The following is a 27,976-nucleotide window of genomic DNA, read 5'->3' on the forward strand; positions in this document are numbered from 1 at the left end:
GAGTTAGCAGCAAAGACTAGTTTTAGCTTTCAACAAGTTTTAAAAGTGTATCTTACCTTTTTTCACCTAGTTAACTTTTTATTTATTTATTCATGCCTTTTTTTACTAATCACTACCCTCTCAAATGGAAATATGTGTTTACATAAATGGTGACCAAACCGTTTGAGACCCACTGAGAACTTAGACTAAGTTAACTATCTAAACACTCAGAGAGTCCTTTACCTCACCTGAGCTGAGGTTATCCCGAGCTTGAATGACACACAGAGACCAATCAAGGGCTTTGATTTATGATCTGTATGACAGTGGCCATGTCGGCAGGCCACATCATGTAGACAGCCAGTCACCCTGTGTGAGGCAGGCCACTTAACAGGCCTGGCCATTGGGAAACCCCCCGGTACTCCCGATGGCCAGTCCGGGACTGGGTACAGGAGGCGTAGAGCGAGGGATCATTTCCCACAAGTTAATCGATCGCAGATGGCGTCGTGATCGCGGACGAATAAAAAAAAAAAAAAAACCTAAATAGGTCGCGAAATATACTTGGGTGCCCGTCAATATACCTGGGCGACCCACCCAAGTATAGTCTATGTGTGGGAAACCCTGGTCTTTTTATCATATTCAGGCCTTTGTACATGCAAATCATTGTGGCTCTGCTGTAGGTGGGTTATTATTTTCAATTTGAATGGCAGATCAGAGTCTGTAAACAATTGCACGTACCTGGCACCGACTACAAACAGCCTCCCAAAAGGTTTGACTCTTCCTCGGAAATGTGGTAAAAATAGCGAGGTCAACCCCCCCCCCCCATGTAATCCTAAGGAGTGTCATCACCAGAGGGACATACACGCCTCCTGAATGCGAGATTTGTGAAGTCACACATTCAACCATTCAGGTATGCTTGCCAACCCTGGATGTTTGGCCCCTTCCTTTCGGAGACCTGCAATATGAAGATTGTAACGAACATCCCGGGCATAACGGAGGATCAAAGGCAGCACAACAATTGCATAATAGAAAGCTTTTCTTTGTCTTTATAAGTATGGGATACGACCCATGTTTCATTTTTGCTGTGGAGGCAAACAATTGTTTTGCTTGATTATCAGAATAAATTGCCATTTTTATTCAGGTTTCTCATTCATTCTGTTCATCTTTGCCCATTCTTTTTTTGTGAGAGGGTATTTTCTTTCCCTCTTACCAATCAATAGTTGATGCCCTATCCAGTCTGCTGATGTGATTTTCATTTGGGCCACCTTTTTTCATGATGATTAAAGAAAAATATGCTTATTTTAGGAGCTGTTGAATTACATACTATACTATATGGCCATACATGTATTCAATGAATATGTTTGTGGTACTGTAGTAGCATTTTCCATTAATGAATTAATTCCCATTTCAATGGCCCATGTTTCTTTTATAATAATTAGTATATCTTTCTGTTACTTTGAGCCGTTTATATAATTCAGTGTCTCTGGAACCAACGTTTCCAATATGCGTGTATATTTTTATGTTTACATTCCCTCGACTACAGTAACTTGAATGTCTGTATGAGTTGATGCTTAATGGCATGCCAGTAGGTACCAAGGGACGGTGTACCATCTGTACTTGTTTATATGCCATTACCCTGACATGATTCCCATAATGGAAATTAAATAGTATGGCAATATACTGTACATTAAAAAAGCTTTGAAAAATGTCACATGTTGGAGGAGCAGAGTACGTTCTTTTACCATGCTTACACATCCCCGTTTGGTGAAAGATCCCTGGTGCTTTTCTTTGACCTTTTTCTTGGACTGCTATGACCCGCGTATACCACAATTTGATACCAAATTTTACTTTTTTGTTCTTGTTTTAAATTAATATTACTGTTAAGATCACGTTCATTAACATTAGATATTCCAATGGACATTCTGAACATGTTGTTTTTATAACAATACTTTTCAACCCATGTGGTTCTGTAGGTCCTGTACTTCCATACGTCTCTGCGGCTGCTCAGCACGGTGGTGGTTCTGGAGCTGGTGTCATTGTCACCCAGGCCAGACGGCTCCCAGCAGGCACTGGGGCGAGGCTTCACTGTCCTGGAGCTTTTCACCAACAGGCCAGAGGCTCAGGCTGCTGATGGGGACAGAAGGTGATTAGCATTTGTAATTACACCAGCCAGGTTTCTCACTTTGTTTCCAATGAGGAGATTGTCAAAGAACAGGTATGGTTGTTATGAGGGGACTGCCAGATTATTATAATTTATACCTGTTAATCCCATGCAATAATATGTAGCACAGGATGCTAGTAGAACTATTACTTTACATAAGCAGTGTTTGTTTGCTCTGTTTTGCTAAGTTAGTTTGGTTGAGGGACACCAATTGTTCACACATCATTCATTAAATGTAGCTAGCACAACATTATACATGTTTTTGTTACATTGGCAACTATAGCTGCTATTCAGTCAGTCATTCATACAGGTTGTTTTCAATGTATTTTCTAGGCTCAATCTACACCATGGATCCCCAAGAAGCCTCCTACACCCCCTTCTGAAGGACACTGTTGAGTGTAAGGACATCTTTTATATACTATGTTTTGTGATTCTGTATTCCTTTTCACTTTGACCCTGGAGTAATGCAGCAGGAAAGCTTAGTGGGACTCAGCAGTATATATTTAGAGGCCAGGAAGGTGACATATGCTTTTATAGTTGAGAACCTTGACAATTACAGCATCTTTAGGTACACACGACAATACATGAGGCAGTACTCTCCCGCAGCTCTACCTTGTTACTGCAAGTCGAGATGTTCTAGAAATTAAATATCAATGATTCACTAACACTTCATATAATCTAAAGCAAAGTTTGTAAGACATAACCTCTGGAGACTTTAATCCATTAAGGGGTGCTCTGCTATGACAATTCAGCTCGGCATGGAAGGAATGTGCATAGATGTAAGAGTTCTAAAAAAGTAAATTTATAAACTACTTGAGTAATTGCCTATATTTCCTGCAAAATAAAATATATTGAATAACAAATCATTGAACTTGTCTAACCCTGCTTAGCTGGCACTGCCATCCTAAAGCCTTGCTGGCTTGGAAAAACTCCCACTCCAAACCTTATGAGGCAAAACAGAATAAATATTCGGTGTGAAAGCTCCAAAAAGAGATACCAGTGCAGTAAGCCCTGCCAGAGAACAACACAATGTTTATTACAATGGGCAATGATATGTGAAGCAGAAAATATAAGTATGAAATGACGGGTACCATCACAGGAGGACAGGTCAACTGCATTTCTTGTCAGTCTAACACAGCCGGTTTCCAACTGTGGGTTCAAAAGTTACACTATACAAGGCTCAATGTGGACAATGCTCGTTTGACATAGCATCTTCGCGTAAGCGCGGAAACACGAGCAATCTGTCTAAACATCGTAATTAGTCGGAGAAATGCAACGTTTTCGACTGCCTTAACTCGTAGCTCTGTTGCCCCAATTACGTGTCAGGTGGAAGAAGTACTCAGATCTTGTACTAGTAAAAGTACAAGTACCAGAGTGTAGGAATACTCTGATACAATTAAAAGTCCTGCATTCAAAATGTTACTCAAGTAAAAGTAGGTAGGCTATGTGTGGAATAGGAATGGACTAGTGATGTGATTATTTGCAACCTGCAGTACAAATAGTACTTAATGTTGATACAAATATTTTCATTAAAAAAATGTATTTAAAGGTAGGGTAGGTAAGTTTGAGAAACCGGCTCGAGATACACTTTTTGTTATATTCCATGGAATGCTCTTAACATGCCGATAGCAATGAATATCTTAAGTGCTTTGACAAAAAATCCATACAAAAAATTAATCTGTGGAAGCCATAGTACTGTAAAAAGCACGACCAATCATTTTAGCCGGCCCGGCTAAAATAACTGGATGGACTACCTGCCTGTCAGGTTTCCATCTGTGCACAAACTTATCTCGTGCCCTCATTGGTCATGTGCGCGTTCGTTCGTGTGTGTTGGAGGAGGGGCTCTGTAAGGAAGTGACAGATTTTTTCTGGCTGTGTATTTTCAAATTCTAGCGCACTCGAGCTGGTTTCTCCAAAATTACCTACCCCACCTTTAATAAACTACTACTCAGGGAAGTAGGTCTACTAGTTTTAATTAGGCCTAATTATTTTACAGTGGCACAGGATCAATCTCCAATACAAGCACTTTTGTTCATGTTCAATTCCTAATAACATACAATGATAGTTGGATCTTTGTGTCTTGTTATTATTGGCAGAGAAAATGTAGTGTTTGTACAACTATATGCAATTAATCCTATATACTATTAATCCTACCAATCTAGGTAGGAACCGGGTTAGGGGGGGCTTGAAAATGTTTCCAATTACCCTAGGGGGGCCTGACTGAAAACGTTTGAGAACCACTGGTGTAAAAGCCCGGACACACCAAAGAACTGACACAGACTGACCCCGACTGTTGCGTTGCCTCGCGTCTCTACGTTTTGGCCATGTGTCCCACTGGAACACACCGCAAAGACTTCAGCCGACTGCCAAGAAGCACGTACGAACTGCGCATGCGTCAGTGGCAATAACTCTCCTTACCAGCAGGCGGCAGTAGTGTGTATTTGTCATTCAAAAGAGGCAACAACCGGAAGACGGACTGCGTGATAACCGAGAGAAGAAGAACAGACTGCGTGATATAAACAAACAATAGCACAATAGCGTGTGCATTCCATTTTCACTCTACAACGAGAAGCTCATGGGGCTTTCCCGAACCTGTGTCGAGAGCTGGAGTTAAATGAAATCTCACATTTGCCTTCTTAATAGTTTGTTTGGGTCCCTCACTTCCGTTTAGCTTTTCATGCACTGATTCGCTAGCTGAACAGCCAATCAGAGTGATTTATTTTGCATGTTGAATTGGCGGGTTTTCGACCGAAAAGGCGTCGACACGGCTGAAAAGACACGACGGTGCGGGACACACCAATCCGAGTAGGGCGTGTCAACGCTCATCGTTGGCCTGACGCCCACCGACGGCCAAAATTGGCTTGGTGTGTCCAGGCCTTTACAGATAAGTCTTCAAGAGAGAAAAGTCAGCCAGCCACACGTTGAAGCAGACAACACCTTGCCCCTGGCTTTTGACTTGAAATGAAGGTATTCCCAGGCAGCTATAGGGTCAATACATAATTGACCATCATTTCTTTCTTCTTGGGTCAGATTGGGTTATTTTGGTAGTTTACTTTTTAGCTGCATTTCTCTTTGTGGATCCTGTGTGCGTGTGGCCAATACCTCATTCACACCAACGGTGTTTCAGGGCCGGTTCAGAGCTGAAGTTTGAAAAGCACCGGGTTTACCTGTTCACACTGCAACGGAGCAGCCTCTTAGCTCCGGAATCCGGTTCGTTTCAAGCACCAAAAAATTGTCCGGCTAGAGCAAAAGCACCGCATACGTCACGCTTACGTCGAGGCGGAGGCGGAGGCAGGGGCAGGGGCGGGATCAACTCCTGAACAACAACAAGAAGCCAGCGTTTTATCCAGTTTGTACACAACGATGGAGAAACTTAACAAGCAGCAGTGGTCCACTGAAGAGACCAGCTACCTGCTGGGAATCTGGTCTTCCGAAGAGGTACAGAGGAAACTGGAGCACAATCGGCCATTGTTGTTGTTGTCGGTGTCAGCTGTGAGGGGTTTCCGCGCGGTTTGGCTTTATGAAGCAGGCACGCAAACGGTTACGTCATGACGCAAACGATGACGCAATGACGCAGCACCAGTCGGACTCTGGGCGGTGTGAAAAGAGCCGGAGCTAAACCGAAGAACCGGTTCTGAACCTGAAAAGCTCTAGCACGGAGCTTGAACCGGAGTTGTGTTGGTGTGAATGAGGTACAAGAGTGATTTTATAGATCTTAGCACTCTGCATGATACCTAATAATTACTTTTACAATGGATAGGAAGTAAAGAAAGTTTTACCTTATGATTGAATACATTTAAATAACTGTGGATCTTCCTGCTGGAGGTTGACAGTTTGGTGTTTCAGTCATGAGTTTTTTTTTTGAGAATTTCAAACTTTTAGTTGGATTATCTTTTATATTAGACTTTTATCACTTTAGCATTTGAGAACAAGTCTATTTAAATTATTGAGTATGCTACAGAAGCTCAGGGTTGCTCTACATGTCCTCGCCTGGCCTAAAAACCAAGGCTATGAATTACAGAACACCATAGTGCCTCACAGTATGAATAACACTGCCCAGTGATAGCCAGAGTTCCTGTCTTTGCTATCATGTCACATGAATATTAGAAAACCTTCTCTCAAACGGACTCTTATGCCCGCTGAATTATTAACCACATGCCTGTTGTTTGGTGGAACGTTGCGTCTTTGTTCTAAGCGATATTGCTGCCACTCATGCTGTTGCTCTTTTATCGCCAGAACCCTTTTTTATCTCTCCATATCGCTTTTACATCCATCATGACAGGATTGTACAGTCCTGTATCAATTGCTTGATGTGAAGCATTTTTAGTGTGAATTTGAGAAACAAGTACCTACAACTGTTCTGTGCTGGAATGAAATAAGTACATTTCGTTATAGCAAGGATTCATGTCTGATTGTGTGAAATAATTATAATTAGGGATGCACGATATTGGTTTTTTGAAACCGATACCGATAACTTCCTGCTTCTCAAGACCGATACCGATAACCGATAATAATAATATAATATATATATTAAATGTACCTGTAGTTTTTGCACACCTGGTGGTAAAAAAAAGACTAGTAGTGAGCAAATGACATGAGCATTACTACTATGAACAAAACAAAGCCAAGAACAGTTTTGACTCTTCAAAGTGACCATATTTATTTTCCCAAATAAAGTTCTTGCCTTTTTCCAAAGCCTCGTCGATAGGTAAAAGCCCCGGTGCCTTTGCATCTGGCTTTGGATTCGCCGCTAGTTTAGCAGCGCAGGCGTCTTCGTACGCTTTTAACACACCATCGTAGCGATGGCGATGTTTCAGGTGACTAATCAGGTTGGAAGTATTATAGCTCGTTGCCTTTTTCCCTCCTCGTGGAACTTCTGCATTGCATTTGTTAATACAAATAGCAAGCGAACTATCTAACTCTGAAACTTTGAAATAGTCCCATACTACCGACGACATGTTTGTTTACTGTCCTGGCTTCACGGCCGCACACCATTTACGTCACAGCCAGGCATGAGTTAGGCCTCTAACAAAATGAGGTTTGATGAGTCTGGATGCTTGGTTCAATACAAAACATCGGATTTGAAGCCAGGATCTGTTCCCACAATATTCGATTTCTCAACGTATGCAGTCGGGAACACCGACCGTCCCAGCACGTCGGCCGCGCAAGACAATGACAGTGTCAACAAACGTGAAGTTCGAGCCACCAAACGAGTTGCTTCAGCTGCCGAGAGAGAGGTAAATATTGCAGCACTACCAGATTACTAGCTCACACGTGTATTTACTGACACAGTGTGACCTTATTAATTAACGCAATCGCGTCCAAACTAAATGGTAGCTATTATTATGACATACAATGGAGAATTGGGGGTGTTCTATAGCTCAACTAATTAAACTGGCATACACACGCTCATCTGTCGAAAACATCCCTAAAATGGCTAGTATTGCTGGACTAGGTGTTCAATGAATGGTATTGCCAAGATGTATGAGGTGTTGGAAAATAATACAAAATATATGTCAACTGACCACCGAGACCGAGTCGGTACTGGAACTGGTGGTATCCCACTCGGCGAGTTCAGAACCGTCAGTACTTTCGGCGGATTCCGGATCGTATGCCACTCTAGTATTCGACCGAATCGGTTCATAAGCATAGGCCATGGGATGCCTGGTAACTGTAGATGCTTCCACATCAATGTCATCTCCTGACGAATAGTCAAATTCATCGTTCAAAACGTCGATCTCATTGCAAAATTCCTCCATCGCTGCCATATCTGCTACGTTGTGTTGACTTCCGGTATGGATACCCGGAGCGAAGACCCACCCAGTGACGTCACCATTTGGGACTCCCCTAATGGCGGCGGCCTGGTCCCGGAATTCCCCACCCGGCCGGCGGATAATTAATTTTCTTTTGGCGAGTAATATCATATACAATAAATATTACGATCAATATCCATTGTAAAATGAATAAACTCCCGGAATATTATAGCTGTAATTGGTGTTTCCTTTCCCCTTTAAGACAAAGACACTGCTACACTTAATCTGGTTTGACCACCAAAACAAATGGCAACAACAGTGCACTGAAATCAGATGGTTTTCGTTCATTTAGGTTAACATGTAGAAAATCCTGATTCCATCAGGAATGAGGGTTATAAATAATAAAATCTCCATTCATCCGCTGCATGACACTCTTACAGTATACGACTTATCTCTATTTTCTCTTCTTTTGCATGTTTTCTGAGGCTGGCTTATTAGGTAAGTCCCACCCTCTTACATGTTGGCAATCAATCCAAAAAGAGCACCGTTCAAGTGCAACAAAACTGAAAATATTCTGGTGCCAACATCGACAAAGTGGTTACGTGGTGTGGGAATTTGGTTCGAGCTACTGGAGAGAAAACACAGTGCGTATTGACAGACCAAGCTGGTTATAGGCTATTGCTAAACTGCGAGTGGGCGAGCGTCTGTCAGCCTAATTTTTGTTTGGCGGCGAGATCAAGTCAAGGTGGGACACCTTCTTTTCTCATCTTTCATCTTTATTATCTAATCATTCTTATATACTGATATTTTCACAATGACAAGGTCTTCTGGAAGGAGTGGTTAGTGAGAGTGCTGTGAAAATGGTTCCAAAAACACTTTCGTTTTTAAAAGAGTGGCTTTTATATCTAGTCCTTGATTTTATTTTGCCTATTTGAGAGACCAATACAGACTACTGCTGCCTGCTGTTAAGGTGCAGCATGTATCAGATAGTTGGTCTGTAGTCTTTGCAGTGTGTTCAAATAAAATGTTTGGCTAAGAAACTGGCAACGCAAGGCAACTAAGCCATCTCCTCCGTTGCCACTAGTTCTTTAATGTCTGTTTGGTGTTAGAGCCTTTAGAGAAATAAGTATTTTTCTATGCTGTGATAAAGTTTTTGTAAACATTGTCTAAATGGCCCCCAGTTTGTACTGTGATTTAGCAGTGTGAGAAAATAAATCTGGATTCTTCCTTTTGTTGAATGTCACATCAAAGACCAGCATTTTGTTGATTCTGTATCATTGTGACTCGACTTATTGAAAGAAGCGACTATTGACTAAAATGAGCTTGTGTTTGTCACCCTTGTGTCTTTGGTACATTAAAAGTGCTTTCAATTACATTTTAGTACAGAGTACACTGTGTACATACGTTATGAACTTTCCTGGTGGTTTCAGAAGAGCAAACAAACCTCTGTCCTTTTATTGACACCATGAAGCATATGTTCTGTTCCAAGGCCAGTCATTGTACTCTGTACTCTGGAGTACACAGGTAGGTGAATATGTTGCCCTCTGTTCACAGTGCACAATGTGGTCTTTGTCTTCACACTCCACTGAGATTTGTTTGCTGCATCACAACATGCAGCAACAGTTACATTTAATATATTGCCAGTGGAAGTAGGAATAAAGACAGATAGATGGAAGGATACAAATATGTGGCCTCGTGGTAACTCAGTGTGTTAGAAATCGATCAAGAATCAATGTAACACTGCAGATTAGGGTCAGAACGTTTTTCCAAAAATGTTTCAAAGCTTTTTTAATGTACAGTATATTACCATTCAAAGCTTTATAAACTAGCAACAATATTTTGAAATCAATTCTTTGACACACAGGAAGCCAGTGTAAAGACTTCAGAACAGGAGTGATGTGATCCACTTTTTTAGTGTCAGTGAGGACTCGAGCAGCAGCGTTCTGAATTAGCTGCAGCTTTCTAATAGATTTTTTAGTGAGACCTGTGAAGACACCATTGCAGTAGTCCAGTCTACTGAAGATAAAAGCATGGACAAGTCTTTCCAACAAATCCTGCTGTGACAGTAGTCTTTTAATCCTAGATATATTCTTTAGGTGATGGTAGGCTGATTTAGTAACTCTTTTAATGTGACTGTTGAAACTCAGGTCAGAGTCCATGACTACACCTAGATTTCTGGCTTTATCTGTTGTTTTGAACATTGCAGACTGAAGCTCAGCGCTAACTTTTCTACATTCTGCCTTGGCTCCAAAAACCATTACCTCAGTTTTGTCTTTGTTTAATTGGAGAAAGTTCTGACACATCCAGTCATTGATTTGTTCAATGCACTTACTCAGTGTTTGAATTGGAGCATAGTCTCCTGGTGAAATTGTTACGTACATTTGTGTGTCATCCGCATAGCTATGGTAACTTATTTTGTTGTTTTTCATTATCTGAGCCAGTGGTAGCATGTAGATGTTAAAGAGAAGAGGCCCCAAGATGGAGCCTTGAGGTACCCCACATGTCATATTTGTCAACTCAGCTGTGTATTTACCTATAGAAACAACGTTTTTTCTGTCCTTTTAAGTAGGATTCAAACCAATTTAGAACTGTTTCCGAAAGTCCCACCCAGTTTTCTAGTCGGGAGATAGGTTTCACTTTCGTCAAACTGCATGCGCGAAGTCCCCTCTTTTTTTTGGTAACGTTGATGTGTATGTGGAAATTCCCCTGCGATTCTATTTGCTCTAATGGTTAAAACGAGATGTCAATATTCAAAATCGACCAATGGGTTCCAGAGAAACGGCAAAAACGCCCATTTCCACCCAAATCACCCCAGAGGTGGAGTTTGTTTTGCTAAACCTCTCTAAAAAGGTCAAATGTCACTTGTTTTGCATCAATCTTGATACAGGGTACTTATTATATGTTGTACTTTGGATTCCTAAAGCTTTTAGTCTGCTAACCCATCATCCAAGGGTAGTTTTCACTATAAGTAAAAAATAATTTTTGGACGGACACTATCATTTACAGTTTACTATGTTCAATCTGAATTTTCTTTAAAATAAAAAAACATCTATATTGATTCTGACTTTTCTACCTGAACAACAGGGATGGGGTTTAACAGGTTAACAAAGCTTGAGACAAATTTACATTTTATAAAACAAATTTACATTTTATAAAACAAAATTAGCAAAACACTTTTACCAAAGAAAAAACGATTTAACATTAACAAAAACAAATTAACAAGATGCAAAACACTTTTACAAAGCTAGAGACAAATTTACAAGTGTCGAAACACATTAACATTTCCCGAAACACTTTAACAGTTCCCGAAACACTTTAACATTTGCCGAAACACTTTAACAAACTAGAAAATCAAACCGGAAAGGGAATGCCCATCATACCAGAAGTGACGTGCAAGTGATTGACACAAACTTAAGTTTGTTTTGGCGCTATACTTTTCCGCTGCCCGTCATTTTGACTGACAGAATCATACAATTTTCGTCAAAATCCATTATAACCCGTCGGCCTGTACACAACTCTGCCGGGGATGGGGACGGGGGGGGGGGAACGCACACTCGCTCGTGAACTGTTAGTGCCATATTACGTATGGCGTTATATTTGTGCCTCTATCCTGAGCACGCAATGAAACATGTTGAGCATAGAAAATGCTATTGAGCGCACACTTGAACATTTTTGAGCACAGAGAAATATATTTTCTCTCATAAAACTCCTGCTCCGTGCGCAAGCAGACCGCTGCACGCGCTCTCTCTCCCTCGCTCGCTCGAGCTCTCCAGCCTGTGCACGCTCAGCTTTGCCTGCGCTCGCTCAAGTTGTCACAGCGTTACAAATGTGCCACAAAACCAACCAATCGGAGAACTCGAGAAGGTCAATTCTGATTGGCTGGTCGTCTCCAATCATATCTTCTATCTGAGATGAGAGAGGGGTTTTCGGTTGCCATCAGGCTGTTGACGTTCTTATTACACATCCGTCGTTGACATTTACAGGACATGACAGACTCGAATGAAGAGAATAGCACGCCACAGTGTCAGGTGAGTTATACATTTCTAGTTTTCTGATATCACGTTATTGTTTGCAATGCCTGAGTTTGCTAGCCGGCAACATAGCTATAGGGGTAGTTTAAGCAAACCGCTAACAAACCGTAGCCTACATGTCCATGAACCCTTCTGAGGTATTGATTACTTGCTGTAAGCATTAGAGGTGGCAGAATGACAAAACATGTTTCTCTCTCTATCACAATTTTGGGTTGACCAGAACCTGGACCAACTTCTGTTTCCTGTTCTACAATGGGCATAGAGCTTGCATTAATTTTCAACCGGACAGATGAGGCTAGGATACCGGATAAAGTTAGCAACACACGTTAACCATGAACAGCCTATTAATCCGTTCTCTTAATGTTATTTCTTCCAACGTTGTGGAATTAGAGAAAAGGGGCTTCTTAACGTGCTTTTATCCGGGGTGGAGGGAGTTACATATTAGTTAAATATAACATTGGGGCGTGTGATTGTAGTGGGTGGAGGTGGTGAAATGAGGATATGGAGTTCAAGATAGTATAATATAGTTAACGAACGTTACACAATAATAAGGAAGAGAGCTATTTTTTTTATTGATATAGATTTAGAGTGCATATTTGAGACTTCCAAACAGTAAACAAAAACATAATTTATGGGTGAGTGTTTTTAGCAAAGCCATATAATGTCCTTGTGATTCTGTTGATTATTACCTGTCTGTATTATGTTGCAGCTCAGCCGATTTTGGATTGATGGCAAAGGGAGAGGGACTTAAGTGAGAGTGAAAACACAGTTGGTAAGTTTAAAATAGGTCAGCAATTTCCCATCTTATAGGTTGCTAGATGTATCTAACCCTTTCTCCTGTCTCCCTCTTTCAGCACAAGAACCCCACGGGGATTCAATGGAGCCTAAAGACCTGCAATGAGACCCTCACCCTGCACCTGAGTCTCAACTCCCAGAGTTTAGCAAGCCTCTCCCTGTTCTTTATTTTGATTAAACATACGTTAAGCTTCCCAATGGTGTGGTCTTCGTTTTGTGAAAAATATGATTACCTCACATATGTTGTTGCTGTTGTTGTCTTTTGAGATAGTTAAATTGCTCCTGCTGACTTGAGCCAGCCATTCTTTCCTCCTCTCTGTGTCAGTGGGGAAACTTTACATGTGTACTCCTTTCTCTGAGCGCTTGGAGCATCCCCAGGCAGCACAGCAAACCATGGGGGAGACTATATGCCAGGACAACACAGAGGAAAAGGCACAGACAAACGGCTTGATATGCTATTCAATGTTTATTGAATTCCATTTATTTACAATGGATGTTCCTAAAGCAACACATTTAACATCATCATCATCATCATGCTGCTGCTGCTAGTGCTTTGACTCATTGTGCTGTCAGTTGACAATCATTGATAGGCACCTGTGGGTCTCCTGTCCTTTCTGAAAGTCATAAAGATTACATTAGTACTTTAGATTACTTGTGTCCTCAATTACCAGGGGATTACTGAAACCACCATGAATGAAAGAAATGGTAGAAATGTATCTAATCAGAATTTTGAAACCTTCCTTCCCTCGCTCTAAATATATCAATACACATTAGGATGTGATGCTCCTGACTACCATACAGGTTTAAGAAGATAATATTTGTTTTAAAGAATTCAAAGCAATAAACAACAGCAACAGGCTCTAACCAAGGCAACGTTAGCCTAACATGTATGATAGCTGTTCACACTGTATATTTTCTACTTTCTATGTTGTAATGCTGTTATTTCTATTTAAGATGTTTACATTTTCGATTGTTTAATTCTAGTCTTTTAACTGTCTAATGTACAATGCCTCCTTGTCTTTTGCTGCTGCAGCGTAAACATTTCCCCAATTGGTATCAATAAAGTAGGCTACTTCTTATTTTATCTTAATCCTCAAATATTAGCACATTTTACTTAAAAAAAAAACCACATTGTAATTACATACACATATCGATATGTTGTATACATATTGCAAATCAAAACCTTTATTGACCACTAATTACCAAAAATTGCATTTCTATCCTGTTATTAATGCATTCAAATCGTGATTCAAATGGCCCGCCACGAACTTCCGGGAACTTTCTGAGTCTCTCTGAACCACGTGATGATCAAGCATTTTGGACTTCCGCTGTCGCAACTCTTCTCTCTACATGGCGCTGGACCAGCCAATCAGAATTGACCTTCTCGAGTTCTCCGATTGGTTGGTTTTGTGGCACATTTGTAACGCTGTGACAACTTGAGCGAGCGCAGGCAAAGCTGAGCGCGCACAGGCTGGAGAGCTCGAGCGAGCGGGGGAGAGAGAGCGCGTGCAGCGGTCTGCTTGCACACGGAGCAGGAGTTTTATGAGAGAAAATATATTTCTCTGTGCTCAAAAATGTTCAAGAGCGCGCTCAATCGCATTTTCTATGCTCAACATGTTTCATTGCGTGCTCAGGATAGAGGCACAAATATAACGCCATAGTTATGCATGCCCACTGCACCTCGCGGGAGCGAGCGCAGCGTAAAGCAAGTACTCACAGACATTTCAATGATCTGTTCGGCAAAGTTAGGTTTGGAAACGATGCATAATAACACGGCATAACACCGGAGCCCCGCTGCAGGGAAACTTTGGCGCTGTTCTGAGTTTGTTCTAATCAGTCAAAATGACGGACGGCTTTCAGATTTTTCCGTCATTGTTAAAAAAAAAAACGTCATAGACGGATAATATTCGGTTAACGCGACCTCTGGTTTTGGCGGATAGACTGCCGGTACCCATGGACAGTAAGAGTGTGTTTATGGTCGTTAAACATGTTTTGTCCGTTCTGTGGAAACCACCTGGGCCAAGTGACATGGGTTTGCTCATCACGATATACTTTCTCGTGCACACAAGAAAGTTACAGGTTCGCCAAGTAGGAAGTGGAGCTGTGCCTTTAACACACAGCCTTCGCTGTGTTTACCTTCATTAGACAGCTAAAGAGCAACTGCAGGCTGCTTAGTTTTAACCACACACACACACACACACACACACACACACACACACACACACACACACACACACACACACACACACACACACACACACACACACACACACACACACACACACACACATGACGTGTGTGTTTTACAACAATTTTATTTATCTCAAGCTTTGTTAAAGTGTTTCACACTTTGTAATTGTCGATTGCACCTCTCAGCCACCATAGTTAAGAGCCCATTGTAGTGCCAGTGCATGTTGTAGTATATGTGTGACCAGTGAGCGTCGGAGTATACTGGAGGTGGCTGCCACACACTGTAAGGCGCTTTCACACCGGAGTCCTTTTCCCAGGAATAGTTCCGATTTTTTTCACCCCTTTTTAATAATAATAATGGATTACATTTTTTATTTAGAGCGCTTTTACATTGCTTGTACATATTACACATATTAGACATGTAAATGTCATTACTGTGGACATTACCCACAGGAGCAAATGCGGGTAGAGTGTCTTGCCCAAGGACACAACGGCCTGACGCAGTGGCGGCCGAGGCGGGTTTCAAACTGGAGTTCACCAACGCCCCTTGATCTGATTATCAACGCTCTAACCACTGCGCCAAAACCGCCCCAGTTTTTAGTCCCCGCTAGAGAGCAGGGACTTTCCTGTCTAGAAAAAGGTTCCAATTTCTGATTGGCTGGGCGAATTGCAAACCACGCCCCGTAAAACTCTGAAAAGTTTTTGTGAAGCGGCCATTTTATTTGCTCCCATTTGCATTAGCATTAGCCCAGCGCACCAACGGAGAGAGACTGACTTATGGCAACACAAAAGAAAACATGGGAGCGGTGGAGTGATGAGGAGGTGTCGGCGCTTCTGGCGATTTACTCGAAAGGCAGTCCCTAACTCTGGGGACTTCCGGCCGGGGACTTCGGGTGGCAGTATACGCCTTGAAGTTGTTTGCGGCCTGCCAGTAAACCCAAATGCAGGGTGATTGGATGCGTACAATACATTATCATATCTAATTATGGTGATTGTCATGTTTTTAATTGAACGTTACCATATTACATAATTAAATGGAAAGATTAGATTGGAAAAAAAACTGGGCTGATTAAAAGATAAAAAGTGGTTTAGCTAAAAGCATGAATATTGAATATTTGTCATGCCTCTAAAACTGTGGGATTTTGGATAAACACGCTTTTCACTTTTGAGCAACATTTTAAAAATAGATTTGCTCCTTAGTTTAAAGACAGAACCAAAGGGTGAGGGTTCAATGGAAAAATCCCACATGTTAAACTATGAATTGGAGAGAAGTACATCTGAATTCAAACAGAAAGGGAGCATTGAAACTGAGGAAGAAAGGAACAAATGGTGAAGTCAAAGCTTCTCTATTTTCCAGAGCTGGAGTCAGGGTCAAGAGGCAGGAAATGGGAAAAGGAGATAGAGGAACGGAAGTTGCTTTGGGGCTTTTGAAAGTCAAAAAGAGAAGGAGGAAACAAGCATGAAGGGAGGCAATAAGCTCATTGGCCCTTCTAAGTTTCTCCTCTCGACCAACTGTGAGGAAAGGGGAAGCAGTAGAGAGAAGCAAAAATGGAATAAGAAAGCTGGAGGGCTGCTATCTGGGACCCTCTTTGTGCGATAAGAGGACAAACAGATGGTACATTGTGTTCACATTAGCATATCTTAATGTGAAGCAACACCCCGATGCATCAATTTATTGTGTGTACGTCTGTGTGGGGCACAGAAAGGTAGTGACATGACACATTTTCTCACTGATATCCTGAAAAGCCTCTCTGTGGCAAAGATAAAGAGGTTTGCTGGTGCCTTCAAAAGCCTCTCCCTGCATATCTGACACAAAGGCAACCCACATAAGTGTTTGTTTTCCACCACCCACGCCAAGCTTTATTGCTGTTTGGGTGAGCTTCAAACTTCCAACAAACATAATGAAGTTAAACAGTTTTCCCCTGTTGTGGCTCCTTTACCTGGAACATGTTGCACTTTAGGCTCAGCTTGAGCCCTGGCAAACTCTTTACAGCATTTAAAGTGTTATTTTTTGTGTTTTTATCGAAAGAATGCATCTATCACTGATTACAATTTAATGGTGTGATTTAAACTACCCCCACTTCTTGAAAACTTTTCTGGTAAATGGTTTCCCAACAAAACTTCTGCCAACATTTTCACCGGTTTCAGAAGTTTCTTTGATACCTGTTTACTATCATCTTGAGCATCAATACTAATTGAACCCAGGAATACAGAAACAATTAAATACATTTGAACTCACTAAGGTTACTTTTGCTTTCTTTAGTTTTCAACTTTATAAGTTTGATTTTAACTTAAAGGTGGGGTAGGTAATTTCGGAAAAACCAGCTCGAGTGCGCTAGAATTTGAAAATACACAGCCGATACATACAAATACAAATCTCGAGCCGGTTTCTCAAACTTACCTACCCCACCTTTAAAAATTAGAAGGATGAAATATAATTTAATAACAACAATTTTCATTAACTCTGTTGTTCCCTAATGTATTTATCTTAAATGTTTGTGTTATATTGAAATCTTGAATGTAATAAACGCTCTACTCATCCAGTAAAAATACAGAGAAAAACAAAATACGTCATATTCTATAACACATAGGTTTGAGCAAGCTCTCTGATTGGTCAATAGGCGTGTTTGATTCCACGATCAAACAACGATCAAATAGAACGTGCCTAATCACAAAGTATCCAGTGGCCTATACACGCCACTAGCCTACCGAAACTACTTCATGAGCCTACATCGTGTGGTTTCCATAGCGACGTTTAGCGACACACAGCCGTTACACTGTTATACATTGTCTCTCGTTGGAAATCGGCCAGAGAAATCATGTCCGTTAGCGGACATAAAAACGAGTCATCGCTTCGCAGCTACTGGGCTCCATCTCTAGACAACAGAAAGATGTGGAGCAACGCGCTTTTTGCCGGTCCGGGACACGCCATGAAACGGCCACTGGAGGAAAGCTCTTCCTATAACGTAGTCCTACCCGTGAACACCACAGCACTACCTGCAAAAAAGTCTGGCATGGAGTTCATGGAGAGCTGTTTCAAGAATTGCACTTTTAATGGCAGCATGAACATCCACCTTCATTCTGAAACCAAAATGTTTCAGCACCATGGACAGCCTGATTTGATTTGTTCCGCTAATCCCACACAGTGATTACTCAGATATTTAAATAGCCTAATTCAAGAATTGTTTTCAATAAATTGTTTTCAATAAATTGGTTAATAATATATTATTTACTATAATTATATCAATAACTGTAAGCGGGGTAGCAGGAGTGTTCGATTGATCGGCTATCGTTACCATGGGAACTACTTTCTAGGAACTACTTTTTGACGGAGATTAACTCAAGCAGAAAGCGTAGGTTTGGGAGCAAATTAGCCCACATTATGAAATTATTTTACGATATTGTTGATTACAATGATAGTTTGTGTAATAGAATCGCAATCATACACTTGAGGCTGTTCTTGAACGTCATTATCTCGTCTATGATTGCTTAAGTACAACACGCCTAAAATGTTGAAGGTACTTTAAAAACAGAGATTATATGTTTTGTCTATATAATTTGACATACAAGTTTATTTTAAAACTTTAAAATATCTCACCCATTTTAGATGCTGGAAACAAATCTTAAATATATAAATGTAACATATTTAAAGAGTGCTTATTTTTGTTCCATGTTCGTGTATCGAACAGTGGCTGGCATATCTGTATGAGATATACCTTATGTGTTTCTGCGGTTTTTATTTCAACAACAAATCTTTCTGGAAATCATAGAAAAAGGTGCGCAAGAGTTGATGTGTCTGATCACAAAATGCATACATTTACATAATATATAAAAAAAATAAAGCATCACAGCCTTTCATTCAAGAGGGAATAAGAAGGTCATGTTTTCCAGTTTTTGTTTAATTGAATAATCCTTTCATCCCAGTTGATAGTTTCACCATTTGACATTGGTCTTTGGGACGTAACATGCTAAATAATTAACGTAGGGATGCCTTAACACAATACATAGGTATAAAATAATGAAATACACATTCTATAAACATAGAAACACTTGAAGGTTCACACTTAAAATCCCTTTCCTCTTACCTAACTTGGCTGCACAACCTTCTCTCAACAAATCTCCCCATTTGTTTTCATCTATATACTTTCTTCTTCCACACTCAACCATCTCCCAAAACCACTGCTTCTGTTTGTGTGATGCTGAGCCATTTCCCCGCCGAATTCCTTGGTTTCACATCTCTTGCCAAGATGCTGCTCAACTGACTCTTGAGGTACCACACCACTGCTGTACGGAAATATTTGGGCTAGTTTTCTAATCTATGCACAGCATCTGACTGAAACCTGAGCTTGATGCATAATGAATAATGAGAAATAAATGATGAAAAAGTTGCAGACACCTGGGCACCAACTGTGTCAAGAAAGTTATCCGCTTGATTTCCCCCCTTTCTTTTTTCTTCCCCTTCAAACCCACCCTACTTTTTCTGTTTCATGGTAAAAAGCACCTTTTTATTAAAAGCTGCTGTTGCCACTGAAACCATTTGTAGAATGAGAAACTCACAGAGTTGAAGCTTTACTGCAACCTCAGAGATTTTGCCAAACCATTTGTTTGGCTTTAGACATAAGCAATTATTTGTAGTAAGTTCACTGTTAGAGAGAGTTAAAGACTTTGACAGTTATGAGTGATGGACAGGGAGAGGAGGACAATACAGCAATATATACTACATCATCTTTCCCTCTCCATCCCCTTTCAGTGGCTTTCAAGATAAAGGCACTGGCCTGGGAATTGATGAAAAGTTGTCAACAGAAAAAATGGACATTGTACCCAGCTCTCCTCTGAACTAAGCTTCCAATTTGTGTGATGTTTCATGTAGAAAATACTCCTTTATTACAAAAATGTCTATCTCTCAAGTCTTCAAGATACAAATTATTTCAATTGAATTTAACATACAATCTGTTTTCTTATCAGAATTCTACTAATCTGATTCCATCATGATCCATTTGTAATTTGGCCACGTTTATTTTCTCGGTTTAAACATTACAGATGTTTACTTATGATGTTGGTTCAAGTATATCGTTGTTAAGCATTGGTCAATAGCTTGACTTTTTATACTCCATATAGTTAATTGGGTTTGGTATGTCTATCGTTTTATGTTAATCAAAGGTTCAAATTGTATTTTGTTATAGTGAATATGAGGCCTATATACATTAATATTGAATTATATAAATGTTTTAGCCCTGCATACCTAATGCATTTACAGAATATTTTAAATATCACCTGTAATGTATATTTCCAGGGTTATCCTTGTATTTGGGGTTTCTACTGAACATTCTTTAATGTTCAAGAAACACATTATGTTTGTGTTACTGTGTCTGGAACCTTTCCCGCTCCAATAAAAACCCACACTGCAGTGTAGTCTTGAGAAAAAACCTTGGTTGGTTATTGGCTAATTGTTACACAAGCCAAAAATCGTTATGACATCATGAAGTGGCCAAAATCTGATCAGCTCATTTTCAGACAGGTTTTTATATAAATGGATCAGGACAAAAAGAGAGAGAATATTTTTTCCTGAAACTGTCAGAATCTCTTCACACAGAGGGGATACATGTATAACAGATATGAAAAAGTGGATTTAGCTTGATATGTGACCTTTTAAGGCTTTTATACAAACCCTGTTTACCATGATAATTATGAAACAAAACACAAGCAAAAAATACAAGCACTTGGATTGTCTCAGACATGACCACCATTTCACTTACCACTACGGCTCACCTTCAGATCGCTCACTGTCATGTTGAGACAGCCTATGGGTGTGAATGGAACTTCCTGTATTGATTGTCACTGATGCTTTTGAAGGTGCAATCATTAACCCTGTCACAGTGAGAGATTGTGATGCTTTTCAGGCTTGAAGGAAGCCAAACATACGCAGCGCATCAAACACCACTTCGCTCTCCTTCAAAATGGTCAGTGCTTTCAGGAATTGTGGGTCTTCGCTTGTCATTGGATGACCTGCTTGAAGGATGACCATGTCTACCTCATTGCTCATACCTTGTGCCTCATCCACGCTGCGGTGCTCTTCCAGAGGAGTGCCTTTTTCCAAGTGGAATGGTTGTCATTTCAGTTTAGCCCTGGAAAACGATGCTCGCAGTGTAATGGAACATTGCACCTAGGTCACCAGCACCCAAATGGAATATTGAAAAATTATCTGCGTGTTCGGTGTCATGTTGTCTGTGACTCATTGCTTTTTGGCGGAAATATTAGACGCACCAAGATGATTGATTCTTTGGGTGGTTTGGGAACGATGGTGGGGTGGAATGTCAAATGAGTGGCAGTTTGCTTGTTTGTCAGGAAATGCATGTGAAATGATAAAATTAGTTTTACATAAATGTATTATAAAGATTTGGCTTATTTATAGCCAATGTGGTAGCACTAACATCAATTTGGCTTTTAGGATTTTTGTGTTTGTATCTTCATGGTTGATTGCACTTATTGAAAGTCGCTTTGGGTAATATGTAATGTCTTTTTTTGCAGACAGCAGTCTCCTGAAGACTATAGACGGAGCACATTTAGAATATGTGTTAAAAAACCACCAGGCGTTGGTTTCCGTGATGCACCTCCTTCCAGAGAATGTCCTCATATCTGGAAATGAGAACATTCCAGGGCTTGCAACTTCTCCAACAGGTAAACCATTGTAATATTTCAAATTAAACAATCCCTTAACATTGGTTTGTTTTCTCCTAACATCTCACACCAGATATGGAGCAGATCTTGTACATGCATTTAATGTACCTCTTTAGATGTGATGACAAAGGCTTTGAGAATCTAAAAATGTTTGGTAAAGGTAAAAGGTTAAAAGTGCTTGAAAAGTGCTTGAATTATACTGTTAAAAAGCTGTATGAATCCTTTATTTTTAATCCCCCCCATCTGATTTCAGCTCACCTGAAGTTAACCTCACTCTCCAACTCTCTATGCAGACTCTCTTCAACCATTACCATATTCCTTTCCTTTTCCATCTATACCATTTTCGCATAATTTCGGTGCCCTGTTCTGCACACATTTTCAGATTTACAAGGTAAACAAAATTAGCATTTGCCGTCCTTGATGAGAGTAAGTAATGCATATTTGGTCTATTGACAAAACTCTAGTCTAGACTACTTGTTGTTCAGTATATCGTTTGTATTATTCCCTAACTCGTCAAAATGTATTTCTTTCAGACGAGAACAAAATAAAAAAATACGTAGGAGATTCTTACACTACAGATGCACATTAGTCCTCGTTTAGAGTGGGCCAATAATGCTCATTTTCAGGTTTCACATTTGTGTGTTTTGCCTCTACTTTGACAATTGTACATGCTTTAATGTTCAAAAAGTGCTCTTATTTTGTGCTGCTATTTTCACACTGTCTGAAACCAGAGCCCAGTCTGCTCTTATTGGTTAGCTGGCCAGCTCTGTTATGTTTGGTCAACCGCTTATAAATGTCCCCTCCTTTAACCTTTAAGTGTTTGAGCGCTAGCCAATAGAATCAAGAGTGTTACCTTGTGATGTCACTATGTAACTGAAGTAAAATAACTACAATCAAGGCGTTTCAGGAAGGGAGGAAGTGCGTTGGAGAGAAACTCCCTCTGGCGTGAACTTTGGGATTTTAACCTTTTGCAGACCATATACATGCACATAAACATATATAACACACTACAGGAAAGGGAAAACCCAAAATGCCCATTTAAAGAAAAAAGAAAAGTTGAAGCAAAGAAAAAAGTCACCTAAACTCAAGCTAGATCAATCAAAATATGTCTCAACCAAACACCCTCGGCACATATCAGGTGTAATCTTACAAAACAAATAGCCTTTCTCCAACTTCGAATGAACAAACAGGACAGTCATCATGGTACTTAATAGTGGAAACTTATTCCCATCAGGAGTTGAGATGTCTGCAGTACTTAGAAAGTGAGTTTCTAAGGGGGAATGTAATGAAGTCTGACAGTGCGGAGCTATAATCATTGGGAGTCAGTGGGAGGTATGGTAGCCGGCTAATCCTCTTCATGTTCTGGGGCTGTGAGCAGCAGAGACCTAAGCTTCCTTTTAAGACCACAGCCACCAGTTTGATATGCACGCCGCATTCAGAACAGTCCAACTCTTTGCTCCTGAGACAAGGGGCTGCAATGAAACGCTTGATGGCTACATTACTCTTGAAGAGATTACAATCACACTGGTTATTTCTCTTTGTTGTGTGAGAAAGGGGTTATTGTCGACTTCACAGGCCTCCCTGCTTTGCCCATTGGCTCAAATGCTTTCACAAATTGATTCTGATACAATTTACGCCAGATGGAAACAGTTTTTGTTGGATTGTTTGACAGCAGCTGTGGTATCTCTCTCTGTGGTGTAAATACTAGGCAGCATACCACAGATCAATGGAGCAGTCATTTAGATGGAGATGTTGTCCCTCAGCAACATTTATATACATTTCAAATCAAAGAGTGAGATCTTACCATGCGTACAGAACATCTGCTACCAAAAAAAGGGTGCGCTGGCTTGTTTCTTCACCCAGGTCATAGATTCCTCCATGACAGTGCTTAAAGTGGGCCAGTACACACTGTTCTTAATTTCGCAATAAAGGTGTCGATTTATTGCGCTCCGGCACAAGTTGCAGGTATTCTTTGGGCGCCTCTATCATCTCACATAATTTCTACGCACCAATTTTGCTACTTTAATACCAACTAAGTAATACTTAGAAATTAAGATAGCACTTACACCTTGCCTTGGACATATTCATAGTAGTCCTTCTTGGGTGGCACTTTATCAGTTGTTTTCTTCATCTACTCTCATTCACAGTTCAGCGCAGGGGCAAAAGGTTTGGGGGTTCAATGGCCCCCTGGGACCTATTATTTCTGGAACCCTTGTCATCGGCAATATTTCATACAATATTTTATTCACTGAAAAAACTCGGAATCTAATGATTTGCTGACACTGGCATTTGCTCACACTTGGCACATCAACCGTCACTCTTGGTGAAGCTTAACCACACAGTTGCTACGCACACATTATATCAATCTCATATGATGACATATGTAAACATGTGGCTCGAACTTAAATGTGGCCATGGCCATTTTACACAGTAGTAGTCCTACTTGGAGAGTCAACCCTTATTTGTGGCATGTTACAAGTTTTTTTTTTATTCCCAATGTGGTACAGGGGCGTTAACGCTCATGTCACCAATGTGTATGGTTATTAATACAAACAAACAAACAAACAAACAAACAAACAAACAAACTGTAAAGCACATACTCCAGGGGCATATAACATATGACATTGAGCAGCTCTTGAGTTCAGGGTGAGGCAGACATAACAACAAGTAAAGCTGCCGTGAAACAGCAAGTGTTTTTTCATAAAATGGCAAAGATGCTGAAACTAGTGAGAAAGTAACATAGAGTTTAGCTTACTTCAAAGATAACACCCACATAAGTAGAATCAGCACTGCATCAAATCGAGTTTTCCACCTGACCTCTCTTTTTTAAATTTCTAGAACTGCCTTGATACATTTCATGGGGATGACAGAGACTGTCAGGGAACTTTTGAAAATGGGTCACAAAGAGGAATATACCAACATCGGTTTTACAACCTGTTTTCACACATTTATTACACTAGATGGTGCTTTTCAGTTTATGTTTACCTCCGAAGCAACCCAGACGGAAAATATGTTTTTTTCTGAGATGCAAACACAATCATCAGGTAAATGTCACGGCATGTCGATATGTGATGCTATGTTTTGTGCTGTCACCAGGGGACGCTCTGCTGAGGCCTCAGCTGCTCAAGATGCTGCCCTTCACCCTGAACAAACTGACCATCTCCCTCCAGCCGTCCCTGGAAAAGTTTGAGAGCCAGCTGCTGCAGCTGATCAATGCTGACTGCCACAACACAGTAAGGCCTTCACAGCACATACTCAGCCTTGATAGTAATTGCACATGACACATTCAATTAAATTCATTTATTCACAAACAGTTAAAAGTTCAATCCTAAAACAAAATGGAGATATGAGACTGATTAGCTATTTGAAGCTTTGAAAAACAATCTAAGAAAACACCAACACTAACAAAATACCTTAGAAACTAATCTAATCCAACCCTTAATTCTAACTAGTACCAAAACATTCATTGTATCAGTGTAAACGCAATTAAATTAAAATACACTAAGACAATTAAAAACACTAGGGACAGAAACATTATCATCTGATGTGGACGACCATGTCAAATCCTCAATATTCTCATACTCTGGACATTTTAAATTATGCACTTACATGTTCTATTGAGAAACATACCCTACATATAAAGGAAATATTGAAGTTACTAGAAACTATGCATATTCATCATCTTACATCTTACTTCCTTTAAGTGTATTTGGTTGCTTACAAAGGAAAAACTAAATTGAGTACACAATTCCGATAACATTTCATCCTTCTGGGGTAACAGTTCGCTACATTCTTCAAATTAAAGATGGCTGCGATGGCCTTGACATACCTCTGCCAAGATTATTCTCTCCAGCCTGATGCTTTCCTTTATCTCACTTTCTGTTTATTCAGCGTGCGAGCACAAGCCCTTTTACAGCTGCCACTGCAATTTAAGGGACATCACCTCCCAGACTAAATGGAGCTTATCTATTCTCTTCCCCTTTTTTCATCTACAGAGTCCCAGATGGTTAACTGTATTTGACAGGTCCAACTATGGACTAGCAATTATTTGTATAGTGGCTTTCCACGGGCCCTATCGTTCACTCCTGCCTAAGTGAGATGTGTCTTAGTAGGGGAGGAGAATTGATATGACAATGTTGTCAGTCCGTATCGCTTTTCTGCTGCTCTTTGATACTGATGGGCTACATCTGCTAACAGAAACACATGGGATCAAAGGAGTGTTTAGAGTGTATTAAGCACAGCCCAAGTACCTTGTACTAATTGTACTAAGATGGACAAACTGCATAAACATTTGTTTTAGGGAACTGCAAGTTGAGCTTACATGTTTATTTTAATGCTGTCAAAATTATCGCGTTAACGGCGGTAATTAATTTTTTGAATTAATTGCGTTAAAATATTTAACGCATTTAATGCATGTGCAGAATGGCCCGCCCCATACATCCCACCAGTGGCAGCGCCAGGGTATGGCTGGAGTAGGCTACACCCATACCAAGAAATGGCTTAGACCAGGGGTACTCAAATACAAATCTTAAAGGTCCAAAATAAATGTTTCAATAAGACAAAGGTCCGTTTATTACGGTCATTCAAACTTTTAAACAATTGCAACAAGATTCTTAACACGAGGTTACAAAAACAAAATTAATCTGTATGCAGCAGTTTTCATTGTTATTGTGTCTGTGCTTGACCCCTCAGAGTCGCAGTGTAAGAGCTGCACAGTTATGAATAAAGGCAGCTGCACCCTCTTTCATTCAGCATTCCCATTATTGCTTTATAAATGTCTTGCCCCCTTGTGTGTCCACTGAGGTTCGTCAGGCCCAACACATCTTCAACAAACTCCCCCTTTGCCTCATCATAAAAACTCACAAACACCAGCAACTGAGCATTGTCAGTGGTGTCAGTGGACTCACCCACAGCTAAGGAAATGCACTGTGCATTTTTTATTCCATCACAAAGGTGATGAATCAAATCACCAGCCAGTATTTCTGTTCTTCTGGTTGCTGTGGAATCTGAGAGGGGGATTTGCTTGATTTGACCTGTTATTTCCTCTTTTCGTTTGCCTTCAACATGGTCTCCATCACTTCAGTCATGCATTCTTTTATACTTCAGTTATTATCCAGTGGAAAGTCCTTACCTACTGGCCTAGTTCAATCAAAGTGGTTACTTTTTTTTGGCTGGGCAGTGTAGTTTTACACACCGTCTTATTTGACTTTCTCAGGACTTAAAACAGTTTTTTGGGGGCAGACCCCCTCAAAGAAAAAAATATATTTACACACGTAAGGTCATCATCTTAATAGTTTTGTATGCTCATCCGTGAGCAGAGCATCAAGTTGACATGTCTATTACAGCTGAATGCGGCGATTACCATTTTGTTCAGCAAAACGCCTCACAAACGTATTAAGATCAACAGCTTTAGTGCGTTTTGATTCAATGCTGAGTACAGCCAAACTGACAGTCTCTTCTCTGTCAGTGTAGACCGCAAATACCTCATTCCTTCAGTGCTTGGGTCCGAATGCTTCTCGTTTTGCGCCGTCCAGTTCAAAATGAAATCGCCGCCAATCGTATGTCCACGCTCGCGCCAGGACCGGGGTTACATGACGTGCATCTTGTGCTGCATTCACTTGCACTCGGACATTAGAGACTTTCTCTCATAAATGTCCGATGAGCCACAACTTTTCTTTCAAAACAAAGCTGCCAACTGGGGTGGCAAGGCCTATTTTTAGGGTGTCAATTGCCACCTCGGTAGGTGAAACTAGGCTACTAGCTACAGTACAGATGGAACTAGATGAGCTGTTAACTCTCGCTCTGAATCTTTTTTTTTTTAAATTCTCGCTCTGACTTAGACAGGTTGAAAGAGACACACACATTTTTCCCACCCGCATTCCGCGAAGACCCGCCCTACTGTGCCTCTGATTCGCAGATTGTTTGGGGGAAAAAAACGCTGACTGGATGCTGAATGTGATTGGACCAAAGCGTTGACACACAGGTGGAACACAGTGGAACAGTCAGACATGCAGAGCGCTGTTTGCAGTGGACATAGCGGAGAATTTTGACTCGTTGCGAATGCGTTGTGGCGATGTCTCACATATAATACAGAGAGATAATACATATGAAAAGTATAATTTGCTCAGAGTCCGGAGACAGTGGTGGTTCGGTCCGGATCCGGACCGGAGTCCGTAGTTTGAGGATGCCTGGCTTAGACCCACCATGAAAAATGATGTTAAAGTAAGCAAAATAAAGTCACGCGGAGTAAATTGCACAGACAGTTAGTAAGATTGATTTCAGTAGTCACTTGTCTGGAAATACCGAAGACCAGAAACGGTTTTGAAAACTTTTGTCACGTAGTGATCGTCTTCTCAATATAACATATTTGATAATATCTTCTGGCCAATCAG

General features: G+C 40.6%; 1 protein-coding gene across 6 annotated transcripts in view; it reads left to right on the plus strand.

Moving 5' to 3' along the window:
- The window catches only part of nphp4 (nephronophthisis 4), a 210,465-nt gene that overhangs the window by 35,851 nt on the left and 146,638 nt on the right, over nucleotides 1-27,976 (plus strand). For all 6 annotated transcript variants that reach the window (XR_004568358.1, XM_034209256.1, XM_034209257.1 and 3 more), the window contains exons 3-6: nucleotides 1,950-2,119; nucleotides 2,471-2,535; nucleotides 21,435-21,584; nucleotides 24,681-24,817. Coding sequence is in view for 5 of the 6 variants with exons in the window: in XM_034209256.1 (XP_034065147.1) it covers nucleotides 1,950-2,119; nucleotides 2,471-2,535; nucleotides 21,435-21,584; nucleotides 24,681-24,817 (522 nt within the window). In the remaining variant the exon portion in view is untranslated. The remainder of the gene's footprint in view (nucleotides 1-1,949; nucleotides 2,120-2,470; nucleotides 2,536-21,434; nucleotides 21,585-24,680; nucleotides 24,818-27,976) is intronic.

Source organism: Gymnodraco acuticeps, unplaced genomic scaffold (genome assembly GCF_902827175.1).
Source record: "Gymnodraco acuticeps unplaced genomic scaffold, fGymAcu1.1, whole genome shotgun sequence".
Classification (NCBI taxonomy): Eukaryota; Metazoa; Chordata; class Actinopteri; order Perciformes; family Bathydraconidae; genus Gymnodraco; species Gymnodraco acuticeps.